The sequence below is a fragment of the Dryas octopetala genome, chromosome 7, assembly GCF_963921425.1.
Source record: "Dryas octopetala chromosome 7, drDryOcto1.1, whole genome shotgun sequence".
NCBI lineage: Eukaryota > Viridiplantae > Streptophyta > Magnoliopsida > Rosales > Rosaceae > Dryas > Dryas octopetala.
The window spans coordinates 10,777,842-10,801,162 of NC_141372.1; the positions used below are offsets into that span (position 1 = coordinate 10,777,842).

Sequence of the window (23,321 nt, forward strand, 5' to 3'; positions counted from 1 at the left end):
TTTGTACGCCCAGGTACCTCCGTCAGTTTTTCCGTCTGGGAGCCGTTAATTGCCTACGTGGACTCTGACCTGGGCCACGCGGGACGCAAACCTGGCACTGACGCGGCGACCCCAGATTGGTTCCCGCCCAAATTAGCCCAGTCAGCATCTTCCCTCCAAAATCTGAGCTGCCACGTCACTTAAAATAATAATAAAATAATAAAACAATTAAAAACAAAACAATTAAACCGGTATTGTCTGATTTTCTCTTCTTCAGTTGTTCCTGATCAGTTCTTGGAAAAACGCGAAGATTATTTAGGACTTAGGGTTATTGGAGAGAACTATTGAAGAGAAAAACCTTGCATTATTGGGCTTCATCTTCTAGATCCGAGGAATCTTCTCTGGGTATGCTCTGTTCCAGTTCACCCTTCTCTCCAATGGATTCGGTATCTTGCAATTGTGGGCGAAGAGCTGTACTCTTCACTTCTTGGACTGATCTAAACCCTGGGAGGAGATTTGTCCGGTGTGCCAGTTATGGGGTATGCCTGTCTTGTTCTTGAATAAAGATAATAGGTAATTTTGTTTTTTGAAACTTGACAATTTTTTGCAATGTACAGCGAGGAGGCTGCCAATTCTGGGAATGGGTGGACCCCCCGATGTGTGAACGCTCGAGGGTGATTATACCAGGGTTGCTTAGGAAGGCGACGATGGCTGAGGACGAGCTTAAGATAGTGAGAAGGAAGAACAAATTGCTTTTCACTTTGCTGTTGGCTTCAGGTGTTTTGATGTTATGGGTTAGGGTGGGTGTTTAGGTTTTTTGAGTTAACCATGGCCAGAAATTTTGTGGTTTTTTTGGACTCGTTTATGCCTAAAGATACTGGGAAGGAAGAACAAGCTGTTTTTCACTTTGTTGTTGGCTTCAGGCGTTATGATGTTGTGGGTATATGCCAGCAGTTAAGGGTTTAGGGTGGGTGTTTAGGTTTGTAGGTTAACCATGGCCAGATATTTTGTGGTTTTTTTGGACTTGTTTCTGCCTTTATGCAATGCAAATGGTTTATTTTGAAATGGTTTATGCCTTTTATGAAATGGTTTATGGCTTTAATGCAATGCAATGCAATTGCAATTTAAATGGTTTATTTTGAGGTTCCTTTTATAGCTTCATTGTGGTGATGGCAAACACACTATTATACATAACATGGTTTCAAAAATCCCCTATTAGAATTCTCACGCCTTCTCCCAGGGTGGGTGTATGGTTTGATAATACCATGTAAAATTGGACTTTAAAATGTAAATAAGGCTCACAAGTCATGGCAAAAAACAAAAAGAGGCTCATAAGGAATACCACAAAAAACCCTGCATTCGCTTAGATAATGTCAATTACACAAAAACCTTGTCTACTTGTTCACTGTGCAATACAAAAAACCTTGTCTACTTGTTACACAAAAAACCCTGCATGTGTCAATCTGTGCAATACTAACTTCAATAACCTTGTCTACTTGTTCACCATTATGTCCAAAAAAGATATTCCCACCTGCACAAAATCTGTTGAAAGGCTCCAAAGTCCCTAACTTCACATGTATTACAAAATCACTTAAATAGCCTAGCTTCATCTGTAATTCCAAAACACAAAACAAACCATATTTTCCACAAAAAAAGAAAGCAAAATGTCAATACAACCCATTGTTCATTCTTGCCATAAAGGCAACCTGCTTCACTGAGTGTTTTGGGAGGCTGGGGGTGCTCCTTGAGTGTTGGACTGAGATGACTGAGATAGTTGAGCAGCATGAGAACCTCTTCTTCCCCTAGCACCTCTGTTGGTCTGCAAAGTACAAAACAAATCAGTCTATAGGTATGCAAATGTTCTATAAAATTCACACCATGATCATTTTGAATATTACATGTGCTCTTCCTCCTCTCCTCTGGCTCGTTGTAGATGTACTTGCCCCTCCATTTTGTCTAGCTTGAGAGCGCCCTCCTCTAACAGTGGTTGGTGCTGCACCTCTTCTCCTTGGCAAATGCCTGTGACAAGTCCTGGCATTATGGCCAGTTTGATGGCAAATGGAGCATTTGACTGTGATTTGCTCTTCCCTGCCTAGTGCAGTCATGTCAGCCAGAGGCTGCAGTGGCTCATTTGCACCCCTCTTCCTCTTCATTTTTGGTCTTCCAGGTTGTCTATTGTATTGGGGAGGTTCTGGTGGAGTCTTCCTTGTTCGCTCCCACAAACTCATACCATTGACTGGATTGATGAGGCATGTGTAAGCCTCCAAGTATTTCTCCTTGCTGTAGCATGAGGCCACATAGTCATAATGATTCAAATGCATATGATTCATGACTGCCACTGCATGCAAACAAGGGATCCCAGTCAGTTGGAATTTTCTACATGCACATGTCCGATCTTCCAAATTCACAACAAAGATCTGACCCCTCCCAGCATCCACTTGGTAGCTCCTATCTCCATTCCATGTTATCACACATCCCCTGCATGCATCCTTGTTGTCCTCCACTTTTTTCACAACCTTGGGACAAATAGGTTTGTGCCATCGGAGCATTTTGTCCCTCCTAACTTGGATCCTCTTCATTAGCATAGTTCTTACCATCTCGAACATGGTGAGGATTGGCTTCCCTCTTGCTTTCAATATCACAGAATTGAAAGACTCACATATGTTGTTAAGCAGCATATCACAGTGTGGCCCACATTGAAAGTGTGATCTGCTCCAGTGCTCAGCAGGCCTTTGCTTTAACCAGACATATGCAGCATGAGAAAGTTGTCTTACTTCATCCATAGCAGTCTCGAAATGTGGAATGCAAGTGGCCCTGGCACTTTTCCACAAAGCATCCTTCAGGGCCTGACCCTTATGCTCTTTGTTGAAATTTGTGTACAAGTGCCTAACACAAAATCTTTGTTGACTATTGGGTAATATGTCCTGTATGGCTGGCAACAAACCCTTTTGCTGGTCAGTGATAAAAGTCCAGTGGTGGGAGTTGACAATGTCTAGATCATTAGCAAGTAACTCAACAAACCAAGACCAGCTGTCCTTGTTCTCTATTTCCACAGCTGCGTAAGCTATGACCCAGGTTTCTTCATTAGCATCCACACCAACAGCCACAAGCAGTTGCCCTCCATATGGACCTTTTAAGTGGCAACCATCAAGCCCCACTATTGGTCTGCAAGCTTTCTTAAAACCCTCCTTACATGCACCTAAGCACATATAACATCTCAGAAACCTCCCTTCATCCATTTCAACCTGTGTAGTGGTCCCAGGGTTTGTCCTCCTAACCTCTGCACAGTAATCCCATAGTCTCCTGTACTGCTCAGCATGTGTGCCTTCAATGATATTTTTTGCCCTCCTCAATGCCCTGTAAGCTAGCATTCTTGTCACCTTGACATTCCACTCAGATGAAACAGTCTGCTGGAATGAGTCAGTGGACCATTCTGGGGTGTTCCTGATCCTATCTAAGTACTTGTCACATATCCATTCAGCAAGAATATTCCTGTTCTCATGGATCCTCTGGCACTCATGATGCTTGTAGATCTTCTTGATTTGCAAAGTAGGCTGTTTGTACATCTTCCCCACATGGATCTTCCAAGGACAACCTTTTGCACACCTGACATTAAGCTTCAATGTTGAATTTCGAGTGAAGTGAATTTTGCCAAAACCATTCTTGATTGAATATTGCTTGATGGCTGCCCTAAACAACACAGCATCTCTATAGGTTTGGCCACAAATGAACTGAGGGTCAGCTAGGTCAGTGTCAGGATTGAATGCAGGATACCTTCTGGTTGGTGCATCCTCATCATCACTACCATGGATACTCTCTAGCTCCTCTGTCCTGTATCCCTCCTCAGGATCATCAATCTCTCCTACATCCAAATCTAAATTTGGTACTGAACTTGAAGGAGCCTGACTGGTGGAAGCATGATCTGTGGATCCTGGAGCAGCATTAGGTTGTGGCTCTGTAGGTTGTGGCTCTGTAGGTTGAGAAGGATTGCCTTCCATCTCACATTCTTCCTCCACAAACCTTGTAAACCTAGTCTGATCATCATCAGGTGGGAAGTCAGGATCCATAAACTCATCAGATTGCCCCTCAGTAATATGAACTCCCTCACCAGCTGGATCTCTATTTTCTTCATCACTTTGATCCCTCATTGGTACATCATTACCATTCAGGGTTTCTTCAGGTTCATCATCATCACCAACATGTTCAGGTTCATCATCATTTTCCTCCTCGGGATCTTCAATAACCACTGTAGATGGCATAGTGTATATGTCATCTACATACTCCTTGTGCCTCTTGTAAGCTTCTTCTGGTGTGAGATGCTCAAAATACATGTCTAATATTGGCAGATCCTCTGGCACTACACTAACCATGTATCTCACATCATCTTCGGACTCCAACAACAGCAAACCCTCATCATATTCCCATTCAGGGAACTTGTAGTAGTAGAAGATGAAACTTTTTCCATAACCCAACTTTTCTGCCATTTTATCTATATATTTGAAGCACATGTATTGTTTATTGCAGTTATCAACCCATTGTATTTTGCCACCCTTATACTCTGCGTGTGTGAATTCCCCACCATGGTGCAGTCGAATGGAGAACTTTGCAGGATTGTCTGTGCAAAAGAAAAAGGCAATATGCAATCAACAATTGACTGACGAATGCATTCTGAATTTTTAAGTCACTATTTAAATGCATAAAGTAAAGCAACAGAGGACAAATACCACAGTCGAATGCAACTGTTATTCATTTAGACCACCTACCAGTCAATTGTTAAAATAACACTACTTGCTTTATTCATTTGGACCACCTACCAGTAAAGCAACAGAGGACAAATAACACTACTTGCTTTATGACTCAACAAAGCACTTCCCTATAAAATAACACACTACCAGACAAAGCACGCGACAATTCCCACATGCCCAGAGAAGAATCTACACAAAGTCCAAACCCACCGTACCCACCGAAAACCCTAAAAGCAAGACAAAGAATCTACGCGCCTATAGCTTATATAAAGGCCTAAACAAAGAAATATAAAGCCTTAAAGACGGAAAAACTAGGAATTCAAGAGATTCAAATGAGCAACTTACCATAGATGGGCATTTCCAACACATCGTGCGGGCGAAACTTCCAACCCATCGCTTTTCTTCAATGTCTTGTTCTAGTGTCGGGAGGGTATGGCTTTTCTGGTGTTTCGATCTCGCTTTTCTGGTGTTCTGATCTCAGGAGGACAACAATGGTGGTGGCCTGGTGGGAGATCGAAGGTCAGGGATAAGACTCTGTTAATTTCTGAAATCTGAAACGTTTATTTGTTTTGTTTATATGTTATTTGATTTTTAAAGTTTTGTTTTTAATTGTTTTATTATTTTATTATTATTTTAAGTGACGTGGCAGCTCAGATTTTGGAGGGAAGATGCTGACTGGGCTAATTTGGGCGGGAACCAATCTGGGGTCGCCGCGTCAGTGCCAGGTTTGCGTCCCGCGTGGCCCAGGTCAGAGTCCACGTAGGCAATTAACGGCTCCCAGACGGAAAAACTGACGGAGGTACCTGGGCGTACAAAATCAGTAATTGAGGTACCTGAGAGCAACTTTTTGTAATTGGGGTACTCAGTTGATATAGGGTGGTTAGTTGAGGTACTTTTGTGTAATTTGCCCTTAATGATTCAACATCTTAAAACATAATGAAAAGATAATTTTGAACTTAATTGAAATAAAAGAAAAATGCACAAATGGTCCACGAACTATATCATTTTTTCCAAATTAGTCCACTAATTAATTTCTGTATCACATTGACCCATTAATTTTATTTTGCGGCCCAACTTGGTCCATTCCGTCTATTTTGTGCCAACTTCCGTTAATTCTGGCCATGTGACTCACACGTGGGATTTTTGTGAGGATTGGTATTTAAAAAATAAATTAAAATAAAAGTGAAAAAAAAAATTGGGATTTTTGTGAGGACAAATGGAACACCCTTCCCCCTTCCCATCTTCAACATGCCGGCATCCCTTCTCATCACCGGCAACCCTTCTCCCTCTCTTTCTCTCACTTCCTATCTACTCTCTCTTTGCCTTTCTTTCTCACTGCCTCTCCTCCATCCCTCTTTCTTTCTCTTGTTCTTCACAATCAAACCCACCAACCCATTCAAATTTTCAGGTGGAGAAGTCGGTGGCGACTTGAGTGGGCGAAGTCAGCAGAAACTGGGGTGGCCGAAATCGGCTGCGACGCGGGTTGGCGAAGTCAGCGGCAGTAGGTGGGGGAAAAGGAGGAAGGAGATAGTAGCGATTGGGGTGGGCAAAGTCGGCGGCGACTGGGGTGGGAGAAATGGAGGGAGGAAGGAGATGGTGGCGGTGGTTTGAGGTGGGGGTGGGAGGGAAGAAAGAGATGAGATTTTGGGAATGTAGCTAGCAACTGAAGGTTGGGGAAGTCGGTGGCTGGGAAAGTCGCCGGAGGTCACCCCTTGGTGGGGTGGGGTGATGGGGGAAAGGGAGGAAGGAGATGGTGGTGGTGGTTTGCTGGGGTAGGGGTGCACCGGTGAAGGAGGGGAGGGAGGAAGGACTAAGGAGATGGTTTTTTATTTTTTATTGATTTAAAGTTCAATATAAATTTTAAAAAATATATAATAATTTTTATTTGATTTTTTTTGCACAAATTTTAATTTGATATTAATATATATATTTTTAATATTAATTTATTTGAAGAGATAATTGTTTGTATTTCTTTTCAAGATTTTCATTTAGGACAAAAGGAAAGGCTTGTCTTGGGGGATGAAAATACTAATTTGTCCTCACAAAAGCGCACATGGGACGCACCTGATGGATTTTAACGGCCAAATGGGTTAAATGTGACGGAATGGACCAAGTTGGGCTGCGAAATAAAATTAATGGGTCAATGTGATACGAAAATTAATTAGTGGATCAATTTGGGAAAAATGATATAGTTTGTGGACCAATGATGCATTTAACTCTTGAAATAATTTAAAAAGTACGAGGACTTGATTAAATATATTAAAATAATAGGAATGAAATTGAAACAACCACCAAACTGTAGAGACCAAAATAGTTGTTTGCCCTAAATTAATGTGATTGCTAGGTGACTTTCTTTAACAAGCCATTCATTGTCAATCTTTCAACAGACTAACATGAATACATGATGCTGAATTGGAATAGGGTTTCTATAGTAAGGCTTCCAGACCAACTACTTAAACTTCGGGCCGGCCCATTTACAGCCTTAAATATTATAGTAACTCGATTGGGCCGAAAGTTAGGCCCAATATCAAGAATGGGGCACAACAATAGGCCCAAGGACTATGACACGTACTCAGCTAGGGTTTTGTGCTTCTATTAGTTGATCTCCCAGCGCCTCTCTCTTCTCTCTTCCACTCTTTCTGCATCACTTCAAACCCTAAGGTCTCTCTCTCTCTCTCTCTCGCTTAAGTGGTTCTCTCCGTTTACCTTTCCAATTGGATTTATGCTTTTTTTTTTTTGGTGCCCTAATCTTCATAGCTAGGATATTTTCGTTTTTTGTTTTTGTTTTTGTTTTTTTTTTAATATTGCATTTTTAAGTTGTGGATATTTTAATATGATGGGAGGGTGAGTGAACTGCAGGTACAGTTGAAGAGGGAGAGTGTGAAAATGGTGGAGAAGACAAAGGGAAGGAAGGAGGAGGTGGTGACCAGAGAGTACACCATCAACCTCCACAAGCGCCTCCATGGCTGGTAATATATTACTTCTTCTTTTTCTTTTTTCATGTTTTGTTATATTATGCATTTTGCTCATTTTTGGTTTATCAGTTGCACCTAATAGTTGTTTTTAAAATATTGAATTACAAATGATTGCTTTATTTATCATATTGTTTGTCTACCTTCATATTGCTCTATTCCTGAGGTTTATTTGGGATTTTAGCTTCATGTGTTTATCTGTTTTTTATACGAGGGGAGGGTGGATTGCTAGAGAACACCTTTTATTTTTAAATTAAAAAAATAGTAACCAGTAATTACACCTAAATGGTGTTTATCTGTTTTAAATTTTTGAAGCATTTCTTATAGGTACCCATGTATGTAATTTCCATTCTATTTAGTTATTCAACTATGAAGATATAATTTAAAAGAATGATATAATAGTGATCTTAGTTCAGGGTGTGTTAAAAGTAGGTGGACAGGGTGTGTTAAAAGTATGGTTTTTGGGACTGTACTGTGGAGCTAGTATAAGTTATGGGGTTGTGGCGTGGAGATGTTGCAGAGGTGCTGATTGAACAGGGAGGGATTGGACATGGTGAGTTGGGCATGGAATTGTGGGCATAGGGGTCTCACTGTCTCAGACCTGGATGGCTATTGAAATTCTGGGCAGACAGAAAGTTATTCTAACCTATGTGTTTTTGCTTTCATTTGTGAAGGCTGCATTGTGAACTAGCCTGTGCCATGGTAATTAAACCAGATATAGGTTACCACAGAAGATCTTCAATGTTACTGCTGTCTTTGCGCCTAGTAACATAGTAACATGTTTGTGCAGATTTGAGCAGTGTTTTTATGTTTGTTTTGGAGTTTGTAAAATTTTCACAGCATTTAGTTTCATCCGTGATCGTGAACTATTATATGGATTGCAAGTAATTTTTTCTATATTGCCATTCTAAATAACAGCACATTCAAGAAGAAGGCTCCTAACGCCATAAAGGAGATCAGGAAGTTCGCTCAGAAGGCCATGGGGACAAATGACGTAAGAGTGGATGTGAAGCTGAACAAGCACATCTGGAGCAGAGGGATTAGGAGCGTCCCAAGAAGGATCAGGGTTCGTATTGCTCGCAAGAGGAATGATGATGAAGATGCAAAGGAAGAGCTCTACTCTCTTGTTACTGTTGCAGAGATCCCAGCTGAGGGACTGAGGGGGTTGGGCACCAAGCTCATTGAAGAGGATGATTAGTTTATTAATGTCTGTTAAGCTACCATTGATAGGCAGAAAAAGAGTTATATAAGCTTTTTGGAAAACTTTCAGAGTGTTGCGAGACAAAAGACTTGTTTCAGTAGTTTGGTGTATTTTGTTTGTCTAAATATTCACCATCAGTGATGTACTTTTTTGGTTTTATGTGATGTGTTTTTTCTGGTTATTTCTAATCTCTCTCTCTCTCTCCTCTACTCTACTCTATCTTTCCCCCACAATGATAGAGAGGATCAGGAAATTCAATGGTTTTCTAATTCATTGAATAAAGGATAATAATCTGGTACATGCAGGACTGACTGCCCCTTTAATTGATTGTCTATATACCGCTCCTTAATTCAGTTGGTTAGTCTGGGCTTTGTCTACCCTTTTCCTGCTTGGCGTGTAATGTTTAATGTTTTTGTATACATATATGATATATCATGCATAAATCATCAAAGAGAGCGAATTCTTGGTGAGGTTGACAAAGCGGTACTCCTGCTCACCATGGTAGGCGCAAGGTCTAATTTTTTTATTCTGCTTTTGGGTAAATGGATAAATGATTCAGAAAGAGAAGACCATACCGCAATCAGCAAAACAATTAAACCTTAATACAGGAGGCTAGGCTCAAAAGGTCCTAATTAACAAGCCAACTCCCATATAATCACAGTAAACAAATTGTTCCAAATAAAGACCCCATGCCATGCCATGAGCAACCCAAACAAAATTAGATGCCGAGGTGACTGTCAAATTTATAAAAGCATTCGATGCATAATTATTTCACCAAACCCAAGGGAGAATGTCAAATCTATAAAAGCATTCCATTTGTAATTATCAACTTCAATCATTCCATTCAAATGATAAAGGAAGCCACAACTTTGCAAACCAACAAACTGCATTTTAATAAATTCATCGAGGACAAACATATTCAGAATACAAAAGTTGTGCTTCCACTTCATTCTGCAACAACAAAATGTCTAACCTCATTAACTTCAACAGTAAGCTTACAGTAGGTTTATATATTACAGAAGCTTGCCAAAGAAGCTTAATCACAGCTAACCCAGTTTAGCAGTTAACACTTGACTGAATACTGACAAGTGTAATCAACATATTCTTGGACTCCTTAAATAGCTTTTAACTGCAATTGGAGTTAGGGAGACTAGATTACATTGACTTGACTTAAAAGCCTTCAGATGGCAAGGGTCTTTGTACTCAAAATGAGAGTGCTGTGCTGCACTAATATTGTTTCTTGGACTGGAAAATCTGATTCTCATTAATTAAACAATAACACTTACACTGTTTATATATTACATAGTTAGATTAGCTAAACTTCTAACAGAACACAGAGCAACATATTAACAACCTAACAGCTGTAGTTTAGCTACTAACTAATTACTGACTAGTAGTTTGACTCTGATTAGGTTTAGCTGGACAAGGCTGGCCTTCCTTTTTCATGGACTATTGGTCTTTGATATGTGATATCTGAGCATCTTTCACTAACAGGCAGCAGCAGTACTACAGATTGGTGGAGCTCACAAAGTAAAAGCAGTATCCTGTAAATAAAAAGACCCCCGATAATTTCAATCATGTCAGGAACACCTATATGCACCTTAATTAGCTGAGAAATGAGCTAGGATGAAGAAGCAGTTAGCAAAAGTAATAATTAAGCAAAAGAGAACAATTCACCAGAATTTGATCTCCCAGTTGTTGATGTGATCAACTTACAATCTGATATATGTCATAAACCTTCAAAACAAAGGTTTGGGAACTCCTTTTATCTCAGTATTGGAATTGAGACCTCTTAACAACTCAATCTGCAATACTGAGTATGGAAGGTCTGCCACCCTTGCACTCCACAAAATAATAGCAAAGGAACAACTAGGGGTGCAGGTCGATATGAAGAAGACATGTATGACCCTATCTGGTCCGGATACATGTCTCATTCTTGGGATCATGGTAAGCACATCTTTACCAATTACTTCATATGAGAACATATATGGAGTTCCATATGAAGTAATCAAGACAGCTGCAACAACCAATAACACAAGTGAACCCTTGGAGCTGTACTGGAAAACTGCTAATCCCAATGATGAATTCTATGTCTACATGCACGAGAAAAATGCTTGTAGACATAGAATTCATCATTGGGATCGATAGTGTTCCAGTACAGCTTCAAGGATTCACCTCTGTTCATTGATTCTGTGTAAGTGTGTTACAACACATTGGGCTTTAAGAAGAAAAATGTATTGAAGAAGAAACCCGTTAGGCCATATATATTTGGGAATTTTGATACTTCAGCAGCTTTGAAGTCTCAAAATTTGTGCTGATCATAAAAACAAAAACTTAAAAACTTCAGAGGTATGCCCCTCATGAATTGAAGCCCCAAAGATAAAATTGCCAATCATCTTATCCACTATGCCTCGCTGGCTCAACCAACATATATGCTCTCATTTGTAGGCCTTCACAAAAGATATGTAAAAGGTTAATGAGAACTTTTGTTACCTTTTTTGTGTCTATATATTCTGAACATATATAGAAACAAAAAAAACCGGGACATATTAAGTATCAGATATTCTGATCTATGCATGAACTAAACTCTAACCTAGAAAATAAGAAAACGCACAGCATTCTCTTGCAAAAGACAGTGTTATGCTTACAAATTTGAGAACAAAGCAGTTTGAGTATACAGAAATGCATGCATAGGCTTCTTTGCTACAAAAGAGTTGTAAATTCTTTGGCATAGGCCCTTCCACACGTGCGAGGCATTTTCTTTGAAGCCAAATCCTCAACATCCTTGAGCTTGTAGTAATGTGGTGCTATTTCTAGCAACCACTCTGGCTTTACCTCTGTTACATATCTCATATATTCTTTGCTTGTTAGTACCAACTCATGGTACAAAACCCATCTTGGAAACACCTGGAATAGTCCTGAGCTGTGGGGTGTATATAGGCAGTCATTGGATGTTTGACTCTTCCATAAGATCCATCCTTCTGAAATCTTGCAAAATGAGGGAAGAACCCAGATGCAATGGCCTTCTTTATAGAGTCCAAATCAAGAAGATTTGAGGTTGGTTCAATCTCAACCCTCATCAAGAGCCTTTCAAGTTGATCCCTGATATCTCTAGCTTTCTTTATACTCCTAACCTGCACATAGTTTTGGTAACACCATTCTGGTGAGTAATTAGTCTCTTTCGCTGCATTGAACACATAAAGCAATGCAATGTGATCTCCCACATTCCCCGTGTAGAAATTCATTCGTGCATTGTCTGCATCGACCTGTTTGCCCTTGGGATGATGAAAGATTGAATTTCCAACTGAAAGCATGGCAGCAATGGAGATAATCTCTTCCGAGCACTTGTACTTGGCAGAAGCAATGATCAACTTAGATAGCATAGGATCGAGAGGAAACTCAGCCATCTGTCTACCAATTTTAGTCAGTTTACCCAATTTATTCAACGCACCTAGTGCAAATAACAGTTCCAAAGCTTTTACTAATGCTTCCTCCGCAGGAGGATCCATAAAATCAAAATGTACCAAGTCATTAATACCAAGGCTCTTAAGTGTAAGAACAACATTTGCAAGGTTAGTCCGCTGTATTTCTGGCACTGTGTTATCATCCAAGACATGGTAATTATATAACCGAAAGCACTTACCAGGGCCCGTTCGACCAGATCTCCCTGCCCTCTACATTAGCCCGTCTCTCTCGATCTTCCTCGTGTGTAATAGCCTCATCATCATCATCATCATCTTCTACCGTTTCTTATGGGAATCTCCTTTCACCGACTCAGGAACAACCTGGACAGAACATCCATCACTACCATCATCATCCTCTGCAACATCCAATAGAGCATACGTTTTGTTCAACTTCTTCACCAACATTGCAGCTTCCATCTCTTGTTTCTGATATGGGTTCAAATCAGATGCCTTGCGAGGCACTCTTGCGAATATATCTTCAGCAAAAGCACCCGTTTCAATTGACAAGGACAACCCAAATTCTACAAGCTTGTCCACCAGACCAGCTGATGATTACATTTAATCAAATAAATGAAACGACAAAAAAAAAAAGGAAAACAAAAATTCGTCAATTTACTTATTTTATTAAATAGATAATTACAAATAAATTAATAAAATATTTTAAAATTACAAAAATGTCAATATCAAATTTTCTATCTCATTTTAGTCAATCATATCATTTCATAAATTACATTTTGATCAATAGCTCAATGGGCCCGGTGCATTACCGATTTTTCTTTGAGTTCGTTTTACCCTTTTGTCTCAGTCCATTGTTTTTATTTTAGTAATTACGTTTTGATCAATAGTCTTTATTTTTTAAATTTTCATAATAATGGCAGTGATTGTAGTTTATTTATTATGTCTTCTTTTGTATAATGCATAATTTTATTTTATTTATTTTAGTTAATGATGACTATTTTGAGATTTAGAAAATATTTATTAATCTATTTATAATTTTGAAATATTTTATTGATTGTTTTGTAAATAGCCCTTTATTAAATAACCAATTAGGAAAGTAATGAACAGAATTGTGCTTTGCATTGGGCCTTTCAGACGAGCCTGTAGATGAATTACGGCCCATGGCCCAGGCATGCAGGGGATATTTCTGAAACTAAAACTGTTTTGAATAACAAATCAAGTAATGCTGACCAATCTGATATTTTTCGCTCTTCAAAAAATGATTGAATTTTGATACAGATGGTTCGCTCATAAAATTGCAAGTTAACATGCTTCATTTGATTGGCCAAATATTGATGGGAATGTCAAATTTTAATATCTTGAAATATTGGGCTTCGGGAAATTAAGGCATATATTCCCATACTATTTGGTTTGCTTGATATGGCTCAGATAAATTTATTAAAAAAATGAAACAAAATTTACTCTCTGCAATGGCTTTAACACTTGTGAAATGGATGATATATAGGTGGCTTGTGTTTTTATTATAATTAACAGGAGATGGTGATGGCTTGTGTTTTACATTATATATATATATATATACACACTCAAATATTATATAATTATGAATATATCACCATCATTTTGATATATTGAAGCAATTATAAAATGATGACTAAAAATGATCGAAAATAAAAAATATATCTTTTGTGTGCTCTTGTCATGAACAACATAACGATCTTCTTCTTCTTCTTCTTCTTCTTCTTCTTCTTCTTGTTCCTTTCCTAAGCCTTAATGGAGTTAAAGAGATCGCACCTGCGCCTGACCTCTCCCTTACGCCCAGTCTTGATTCCAACATGGCTAAGCTTCTCCATGGCATGAGCAAAAGCTTTGAAAAAGGCAGTCTGGTCCGTAGAGTACAACTCCACCAAAGGCCATGTTCTTGGGTCCTTAACGAGTGCATGGTCTGAAGCCAAGAGCCCCAACCCCCTCTTAAGATTCTGATAGTACATGTTATCAAACTTGCCAGGTGTCATCACATCATTGAATGCGGACATGGCCGTGTCACGTGTGTAATTGGCACAAGTCTTCTTCAACCCTTGTACGAATTTGGGGTGCATTTCTGGGTCGGTTGGTGAAGTTTTGCTGTAATGGAAAAGCCGGTCGGCGAATTCCTTGCAGTGAGAGAAGCCGATTGTGTGGCCACCAGTCAAAGCCACCATTTCATCGACTGTAAAACCTTTAGCAGCAAAGAGTTTGATGACGTCATCCATAGTTTGGTTCGCTCGGGGTAGATTCCCCTCCACCATTGAAGCTTTAGAAACATACCCATCTTTGCGTCCCAAGCGTACTTTGTAAAATGGACCACCCACCATGGTCACAAGGTCGCGTGTGGCTTCTGCAAGAATGTCAGCACATGAGACAATGCCAGGGCAGGTGAGCTCAAGGGCTGTCTTGGCACGGATCACCACATCAAAAGCATCGCCGGCGAGGGACTGGTTTATATCCGCCTCGCGCTCTGCCACGTTGACATGGTTGGAGGAGATGAGTACGGATGCATCACAGCCGTCCACCATGCAGTCGTGGAAGAAGAGGCGGAGAGTGCCGGCGGCGGTGGTGGGTTGGCTGACTTGCTTTAGGGTCACCGTATCCCTCACAATTTTCGCAAAGTCCGGGCATGTTTGCTTGTAGTAGTCCACAGTGAGCTTCGATTCAATCAAGGGAATGGAGAGGAAGAAGATAAGGACAAGTACTATAGGACCACCCATGGTTTCCTCTCAGATGATCTTCCTCGATCAGAATTCTAAACATGCAACTGAGATCGATCAGAAACTTTTCTTTTAATTACCAAATGAATCAATAATGATACATCAACCTGTGAATTTATATATAAAAGTAAAACTGCTCTATATCATTTGTACAACTGAATATATAACAGCCGTGAGCTGGACTCCTAACTGATCTAGCTGTCAGAACTGCCCTTTCTATGGCTTGGTTCTTTGACAGGCTGCAGGCTGACCTTGCACTTGCCTTAACTTTGCATAAGGTTGGCAACGGATGGGTCGTGTTGAGTTCCTCTAGTGTATAATTTCTTGTTCGTTCACGTTAAATATTAGTGGAACAACTCGTTATGACCTATTTAATTAATCATATCGAATGACTCAACTCTAACTTAATCCGTTAGATCGGTTGCAATGTGGTTTAGGCAAAAAGTTGATTGTTTGGGATTTTGTTTAGGGTTTAATTTTGTAAAAAACATTTGGGGAATTTGAAATAGTATTTTGGGCTTTGTTTGTTTGAGCTTTGCTGTTGTCTTTTGTTTGGTTGGCTTTTGGACCATCTTTGTTTGTATTTTTGCCTTTGGGCCGGGCTCCTTTAATATAATGATGTTAATTTCGACCAAAAAAATCGTGTCGTATTCAAGTTCAATTATATATCTGGTGAACAAAAACTAAATATAATTTTTTTTATTTTTAAACTAAAATAGTTACTTATGCATTACTTTGGAAAAAAAAATCTTAGTATTAAACCATATATAAATAAGTCATAACTATATAATAGCTCATATATATTAAAAGAATGAGAAAAATTATTCATTCTCTTCATATAATACTAGTTAAACGTATTTAACGAATCACAATCGTGTTACACTGTTTAATACTAACCTGACTAATTTATTATTCGTGTTTAACAGGTCGTGTCATATTCATGTTTGTATCAAGAAATGACCAACCCAAACCCGCTAACTTCGTGTCGAATTCGAGTCGTATTATCGTGTCGTATCAAAATTTACCACCTCTTGTATTCACTTGCCCGTAAATTGTGGCATTATCAAAATAATGACTGAACTTATAAGCATTACCAATTGAGTTTGAGATGTTTAGCAGTTTAAGATCTATTCTAAGTCGCACAATCTCCTTCGGTAACCCAAATAGAATACCATGATCATGATCATTGAGAGCATTCTCTCATGGGCCCCGTCCACCGAGAAATTATACTATATTACTGATATATTGTCATGTGATTTAACTTATTTACGTGTTATGATATGAATAGATGTTATTAATATTATATCCTACAAAACCCTACAAGTATTAACACACTGTAGCTTGCCAAATCTGGTTCATCAAAGAACTCTCGCAGCAGTATTTCATCAGTTAGGAACTAGGATTCCTAAACCAAATTAGGAAAGTACATAGAACCCAACGGGCATAATTTTTTTAATTGTCAGGTGTGTTTTAAAATTGGGAAACTACCTTTTTTTTTTTGGCCGGAATTAGGAACCTTAATAGAAGTTTAGAACCCAAGAAAAAGTACTCAACAGAATTGGGATTTATTACATACAGTGCTTTGCATTGTGCCAGGCATGCAGGGGATGTTTCTGAAACTATAACTGAATTAACAAATCAAGTAATGGGGGAATGCCCTGCCAAGATAGTCGTTTCACAAGGACACTGAGAAACCATTTAAATCGTTGTTTCCTCTATTTTTTACGTACATGCACTTGACAAGGTAAACCATTTAACAGGAGATAGTGATAGCACATCCATATGTAAATGGTGTAAGCATGAGCAGATAAACCATTTAAATGGTGCGTTCCTCTCTTGTACATGCATGCTGGGTGCAGAGCAATGTAGGAGGTTATTTTGAGGGTGACCATTTCCTCCCTAATGATAGCACATCCATATTTGCTTCTAGTTCCAGCACCAGAGTCAAACTTGAAGTCTACTCCATGTACTATCTATCTCGGATCAACGTCAATGATAAATGAAAACTAAGGTTCAGCTAGCTTTGTAAGCATACATATAGCCTCGAAGTTTTCTTATCTCTTCTGATGACTGAATTAGCAGATGATCCACGTACAGACTGAGTCCAGCGCCGCTACAATTCCAATTTATACATATGCATCCGTGAATAAATTTAAAAGTTACATGGACAACTTGTGGATACAAATCACATCATTTTAACATACCTTAGTGGTCCAAATGGAAGCCAGATTACATCCCAGCGGAACCTTGGCAATCTACAAAAGTATCGTATGTGTTTAGAACTACCTGGTGCCTTAAATATGCAGCACACTAAACAAGGGCAGGGAAACCAAAGAGCAAAGCAAGACGGCAAAAAAAATGAATACGCAAATCAGAAGATAAGACTGCCTGTGTACCCATGTTACTACACAAACGGATCCAGGTCTGAAAGTTGAATTGCACATTATGTTCAGCTTTTAGAGAAGACAAATGAAAGAAGGGCCACAGGTTCATGAAACGAATGAACGACAAATGACAAAATGAAATTTTATTTTAATACATTATTTCTCTTTCTTTCCAATTAGCAACCTCCCAGTGAAATTATCATATTTTATTGTTAAAGTTTTTCTAAGTTGTGTTGATTGGTATAAAAGACTGGTTATTGTGATTAAGAAAATAATCTAGAATACTGAATATAAAAAATATAAAAAATTAATTCACATTTGGGTGTGACTGTGTTTGAGAAGTAAACATACCTCAACATGTAATACAACCAGAAAAGTGCGAGTATAATGCCAGTAAAGAATGAGTACCAAATCCATCGCCTGTGATTCCTTGAATCATGGAGTAATCCTATGATTGCTGATGAGCATGCTACAATAGCTAGCCAATCTGTTAATGTTTTAATAGTTAATTATCTCATCTCAAAATAATGTAACAAGAGAGACCATCTAAACAATATACATAGAAACATCATGCTAAGCTTACTTCCCTCAACCGTGAGTAATTACAGAATAGGTTTAAAAACTAACATAATATACATTGAGTGGCATACATATACTGTAACTGCCTGTTCCCACATGAATCTAGTACAAACAGGTACGTCTCTGACAGAATACAGTTTAAAATCAGACAAGTGAAGGTACCACATGAAGAATACCAAAGGGGCCAACGATTGGCAATATATTGCTATAAGCTGGTTGAACACTTAAATTTTAATGCTTTCTTTTTTAATAGTCTTAAATCTAATGCTACGACTATCTTATAAGCGAAGACACATGACTTGCTATCAATTGATGATAAGTAGTGAGAAAGCACCTGCAGATATGATCATCCATGAGTTCACCTCCTCCATGAAGTAAGCATGATATCGCTGTTGATCAAGAACAAAATATGACAGTTCATTGAGCTAATATATATGTTTCAGAAAAACAAAGCCATGAAATCCAACCTATAACAAGTAGTTGCCCATCTGACCTTCATGGCGGTGAAACAATTCCATAATCAATGTTAGAGCGACAAAAAATTAAGAAAAAAGACTCATCCTCTACGAAAGTCAAGAAAATTCTACTCGTCCCAAATGTCTGAAATTCCATAAACAACAAAAATGCACTCAACCCACAACTTATTTCTAACTTTTTCACCAATTTATAATGAGTTCTACCGTAGGAATTTTCCAACTTAGTCTCAAAAGGGACATCCTTACAGTATATGTTCAACTTAGTAATTGAAGATATTACATATTCACTACTAGTATCCAATCACATTGTTCATAATAAATAGCCATCCCAACTTGAACCCAATAAGTTTCAAAGCAATTAAGGAAATGCAATCTGAAAAATGGTAATTTACTGACCGCTAAGAGAAAGCAAAATGCTTGAGCTGGCTTAAATAAGAAGTAAAATTATACATACCAGTTCCCATGGAGACAAAACCTGCTGAAAGATTGAGTACAAAAGAAACGCAGCGAAACAAAAGAGAAGTGATGCAAACAGAACCTACAAAAAGAAAAATCAGCAAGAAATTAGTTCATAGTTGTGAGATAACAAAAATCAAGTGAAATTGTTTAGTTGGAGAGAACCAAGTATACCCTCCAAAAATGACTCTGTTGAGCTTGGCTCCTTTCAAATGAACGAATTAACTCCTCTTGTTCTGTAAATAAGACAACCCATTAAACAAAAATGGAATGAAATTCAAAACTTTATCTGGGTATCATATGCAAGTAGCCAATCGTAGATGGAACTGAGAGAGACCTTGGATGTCCATGGGACGAGAATCGTTGAGAGCGGGGTCTTCCCGTGTTGGGAGAGAGAACTCGTCGTCCTGTGACTTTCTCAATTTTCTCGTCAGCGTCTTCATCGGTAAAAATTTCTCTCAGTGAGTTTTTTTCTTTCCTCTGCTTCTCTGTTTGGCCTCCGAGAAAGTGAAAGGGAAAGAGAAGAAAAATTGGTCAAATTTCATTCTTGGTCCTTATAGTTTGGGCCAAATTTCACTTTCGTCTCTATAATTGTAATTGTTTTGATTTTAGTTTTATACTTTACCAATTGATTCAATGACAAATTGAGAAGTTAGTATTTTTGTTTATTAAATTATCAAATTCATTACTTTTTTTTGTTATATATTTTAATAATTCAAAGACAAATTTAATAAATATTAGCCATGTATTTTAAGTAGATGAATTGTAGGGGCACGTTCGGTTTGGCCCGGTTCTCCCCCGGAATCGTGCGCTACGCTGAACGTGGCTCACCGATTTGGTTCAATTCTGAACACCAAAAAAAAATGGAAGAAAACCAAACCAAACAAGACTTATAGGGTTTCGATCCAGTTCGGTTTTCTTTTCCGGTTTTCAAGTGAGCTCGCAAGTGAGGCGGCGGGATAAAGAGGCGGTGAGACAAAGAGGCTCGCTACTGGGTTTCCAATTTGAGCTCGATTTGGCAAGACGGAGACCAAAGGAAGAAAGGGGAGGAGGATGAGCTTGGCCTTGTTGCCAATTGTTGCCAATTGTTGCCAGAAGGTAGCAGATCAAAGAGAGATAGATTAGGGAGGGATGAGAGAAAAGAGAGAAATGAGAGAAGGGAGAAAGAGGCGATCGGGGAGGTAGAGACTAGAAGGAGAGAAATGAGGAAGAGGAGGAGGAGGCGATTGCTGGTGTCTCACCGACATCACGCTAGATTGAGGAGGAGGATGGTGTCGCGGGAGGGAGGAGAAAGAATTGAGAATTGAGAGAAGAGTTCTGGGAGAGAGAAAGAGAAAGTGAGAAATGAGAGGGAAGAGAGAGTCCCTAGGGGAAAAAGGAAGGAAAGAAAAAAAAGAACAAAAAAAAAAAAAAGAGAAAAAAGGGTTTATGGTTGATTGGGGTTTGGGGCCTTTGGGCCTTTGGGCAATTGAAAATTTGGAATTTGGAAAGAAAAAAAAAAGAGTTTAGGATTGATTGGTCTTTGGGGCCTTTGGGCAATGTAGGCCTCACCAAAAAGCCTAAGGCCCGAAGCCTGCCTGGCCCGAAAGTCCCTTGGGCTGGGCCATCTCCTTGAAGCCCATGGCCTACCTGAAGCTCGGCCCGATTAGGCCTGCCCGAAGCCTAGTTCAAAGCTTGGCTCAAAGCCCGTTTACACACAAATATATCTTCAATAAAAAAAGTTATAAGATTTTGACTATGTTTTGATTCAAACATGAGACTTCACAGAATTAGCTTCAACTCTCAACCAACTAGTTTATTTGTCTAGTTTGTGAAACATAACATATTTAATAGGTTTTTCGTTTGTTTACTCCAATAAATTAGGTTTTATATAATTAATATAATGTATTAATAATTTAATATATAAGGAATCTCAAGTTTTGTATTAAATATTTAAATGGATTATTTGGGGTTTATAGTTTTTATTACATATGTTTTATAAACATACGATGCAATTGTATTTTCAACGATCTGAACCGTTCATTTTTTAGTTCTCCACTCAAATATTATCCCTGCAAAAAATTAGCTCAATCAGAGATGTAAAAGTTAAGTAACGGTGGTCCAACTTATGAACGATCATGATTTTTCTAATGATAATCGAACGGGTAAATGAATTCTGATTTGACCGATTTTTTGTAAGGATGATCTTTCACTATAAACATAGAAAATGAATGGCTTAGATTGTTGAAATTACGTTGTGGTCTTCACAATTATGGAAACGACAAGGTTTCAACGGGAAAGTTATTAGAATTATACTTTTCAAGTGTATTTATATGTAAAAGCTCACATCTCAATCGTGTTTTTAACGATCCGAACCGTTCATGTTTTAATTTCTCACTCAAAGATAATCCATGAAAAAAATTAACTCAATCAGAGATGTAAAAGTGAGATAACTGTGGTCGAATTAATGAACGATCATGGTTTAATAACTTTAATTATAGTTGTATATACACATGCACATTTATGTATTATTATAGTTGTAATGTTATATATAATTTTAAAAGTTTATTATTTATGGTACTACACTAACATAATAGTATTATATAATAACTTAATAAGCATATTAATAATTTATTGAAGTAAACAAACGAAAGAGTTATTAAATATGTTATGATTCACAAACTAGTCAGCTCAGTTGGTTGAGAGTTGAAGCTTGTTATGTGAGGTCTCATGTTCAAATCACAACATATCTAAAATCCTATATTATTTTATTGAAAATATATATGTGTGTAAACAGGCTTTGGGCCCATTATGGGCCGCCCGTTCGAGCCTAGCTCGGCCCGGCCCTCCAAGCCTGCAAGCCCTAAGCCCGATGGACAGGCCTTGGGCTTGTGTATTAAAGCCCAAGCCCAGCCCGGCCCGGAGCAAAAGCCCTATTAGGCTCCTCTAATTCAAGCCCGAACCCGGCCCGACCCATTGCCGACCCCTAGGGCAATGGAAAGAAAAAAAAAAAAGTTTATAGTTGATTGGGGTTTAAGGCCTTTGGGCAATTGGAAAAAAATAAATTCAAAAGGTTTATTGGGGTTTGGGCGATTGGGGTTTGGATCCTTTAGGCAATTGGAAAGAATAAAAAAAATAAAAAAATGGTTTAGGTTTGATTGGGATTTAGGTGATTGAGGTTTGAGGCCTTTGGGCAATTGGGGTTTGGTAGGATTAGGGTATTAACCATTAAAGCTTATCACTTTATATAACTACTAACTAGTTTATAACTTTATATAGGTTTATATATAACTATATATACATAAACAATGTTAAGTATATATAACATTATAGAGTAATTAATAAATAATAATAGACTATAGGGTTTAGGGTTATATAAAATATATTTTAGGATATAAAATATTTCTAGGTTAATATTAATTTTATTTTCTAAAATGTATATGCATTGGAAGATTATGATTACAAGAACTTGTTGGCTTGGTGGGTGAGGCGTTGCTAATGGGATTGAGGTCCTAAGGTCGAAATATATATATTGGAAGATAGCACCTTTTACTTTTCTTTTGGTGGGCTTATACATCATCATTTTTGGGTCCCTTAAAAAGGGATTTTAGTAGGAGAAAAAGACAAAAAATGGGAATGGGTGATGAAGTTCTCAACACAGTAGTAACGTTTGCTCGACCAAAGCCTCTAGGCTGGGCATGTTTTGATGTCTCTCGGCTGGTCATAAAGTAACCCAAGAGTGACTCATCGTTCTTATCTCAGTCTCAACTTATTTATAGTTGTCTATCACTCAATAGTTCATCTACAACTGTTTATTTACTCCAAAAGCAAATTATTCTAAACCACATACGTGGCTACAAAACTTGAGAACTAAGTAAATGATTTATTATAAAAGAGAGTTACAAGGATAAAAAAAGGATCAATTTCTCTCCAACACACACAATCCAAAAAACTCACAACAATGTGAATTTCCCAGGAAGCTTTTTGCTCTCAATTCAGCCCAGTGACTTTTGTTTCTCAAACCTCTCTTTATTTTCATTTGCAAAGCTTTTTAAGGTCATTTTAATTGTATTTCCTTATGCTTATGCAATTTACTTGTATTTTGGATTTTTCAAGAACGCATTTTGCTTCTTTGAATTTATTTTAGTGTTATTTTCCCTTAAGCTTTATTTTAAATTCATGTTGTTCTTTTATTTACATTTTGGTTGTTCAAAGTCCTACTTGATCTAAGGAAGAAAATAATCTAAATATGCTTTTCTCGTTTCTTTTCTATCACACAATCATTGGTTAGAAATTAGATATTTAATTTGGCGCATTAAATTTTATTCTTATTTTCGCACTAAATATTATTTTTTTCTAATCGCCTATTCCAAGCCAAATAGTA

The 23,321-nt window shown here is 38.2% G+C and overlaps 3 protein-coding genes and 1 pseudogene across 3 annotated transcripts; 1 reads left to right on the forward strand and 3 right to left on the reverse strand.

Moving 5' to 3' along the window:
• Positions 1 to 7,325: 7,325 nt before the first annotated feature.
• LOC147279610 (large ribosomal subunit protein eL31) lies at positions 7,326 to 9,078 on the forward strand. The gene is made up of 3 exons (XM_086251221.1): positions 7,326 to 7,385; positions 7,584 to 7,693; positions 8,615 to 9,078. The coding sequence occupies exons 2-3, from the start codon at positions 7,611 to 7,613 to the stop codon at positions 8,892 to 8,894; spliced, it is 363 nt and encodes a 120-aa protein (XP_086107347.1). The 5' UTR covers positions 7,326 to 7,385; positions 7,584 to 7,610; the 3' UTR covers positions 8,895 to 9,078.
• Positions 9,079 to 11,600: 2,522 nt separating this feature from the next.
• LOC147279611 (pre-mRNA-splicing factor ATP-dependent RNA helicase DEAH1 pseudogene) lies at positions 11,601 to 13,481 on the reverse strand (annotated as a pseudogene).
• Positions 13,482 to 14,079: 598 nt separating this feature from the next.
• LOC147279612 (peroxidase 65-like) lies at positions 14,080 to 15,063 on the reverse strand. Its single transcript, XM_086250955.1, has one exon. The coding sequence runs from the start codon at positions 15,061 to 15,063 to the stop codon at positions 14,080 to 14,082; it is 984 nt and encodes a 327-aa protein (XP_086107081.1).
• Positions 15,064 to 16,600: 1,537 nt separating this feature from the next.
• On the reverse strand, positions 16,601 to 19,447 carry LOC147279613 (histone-lysine N-methyltransferase). Its single transcript, XM_086251220.1, has 7 exons — positions 19,296 to 19,447; positions 19,133 to 19,194; positions 18,957 to 19,040; positions 18,361 to 18,415; positions 17,799 to 17,934; positions 17,268 to 17,318; positions 16,601 to 17,176 (listed from the first exon to the last, which is right to left on the reverse strand). Exons 1-7 carry the CDS (start codon positions 19,399 to 19,401, stop codon positions 17,077 to 17,079), a joined length of 594 nt encoding a protein of 197 aa, XP_086107346.1. The 5' UTR covers positions 19,402 to 19,447; the 3' UTR covers positions 16,601 to 17,076.
• Between the last annotated feature and the right edge of the window lie 3,874 nt (positions 19,448 to 23,321).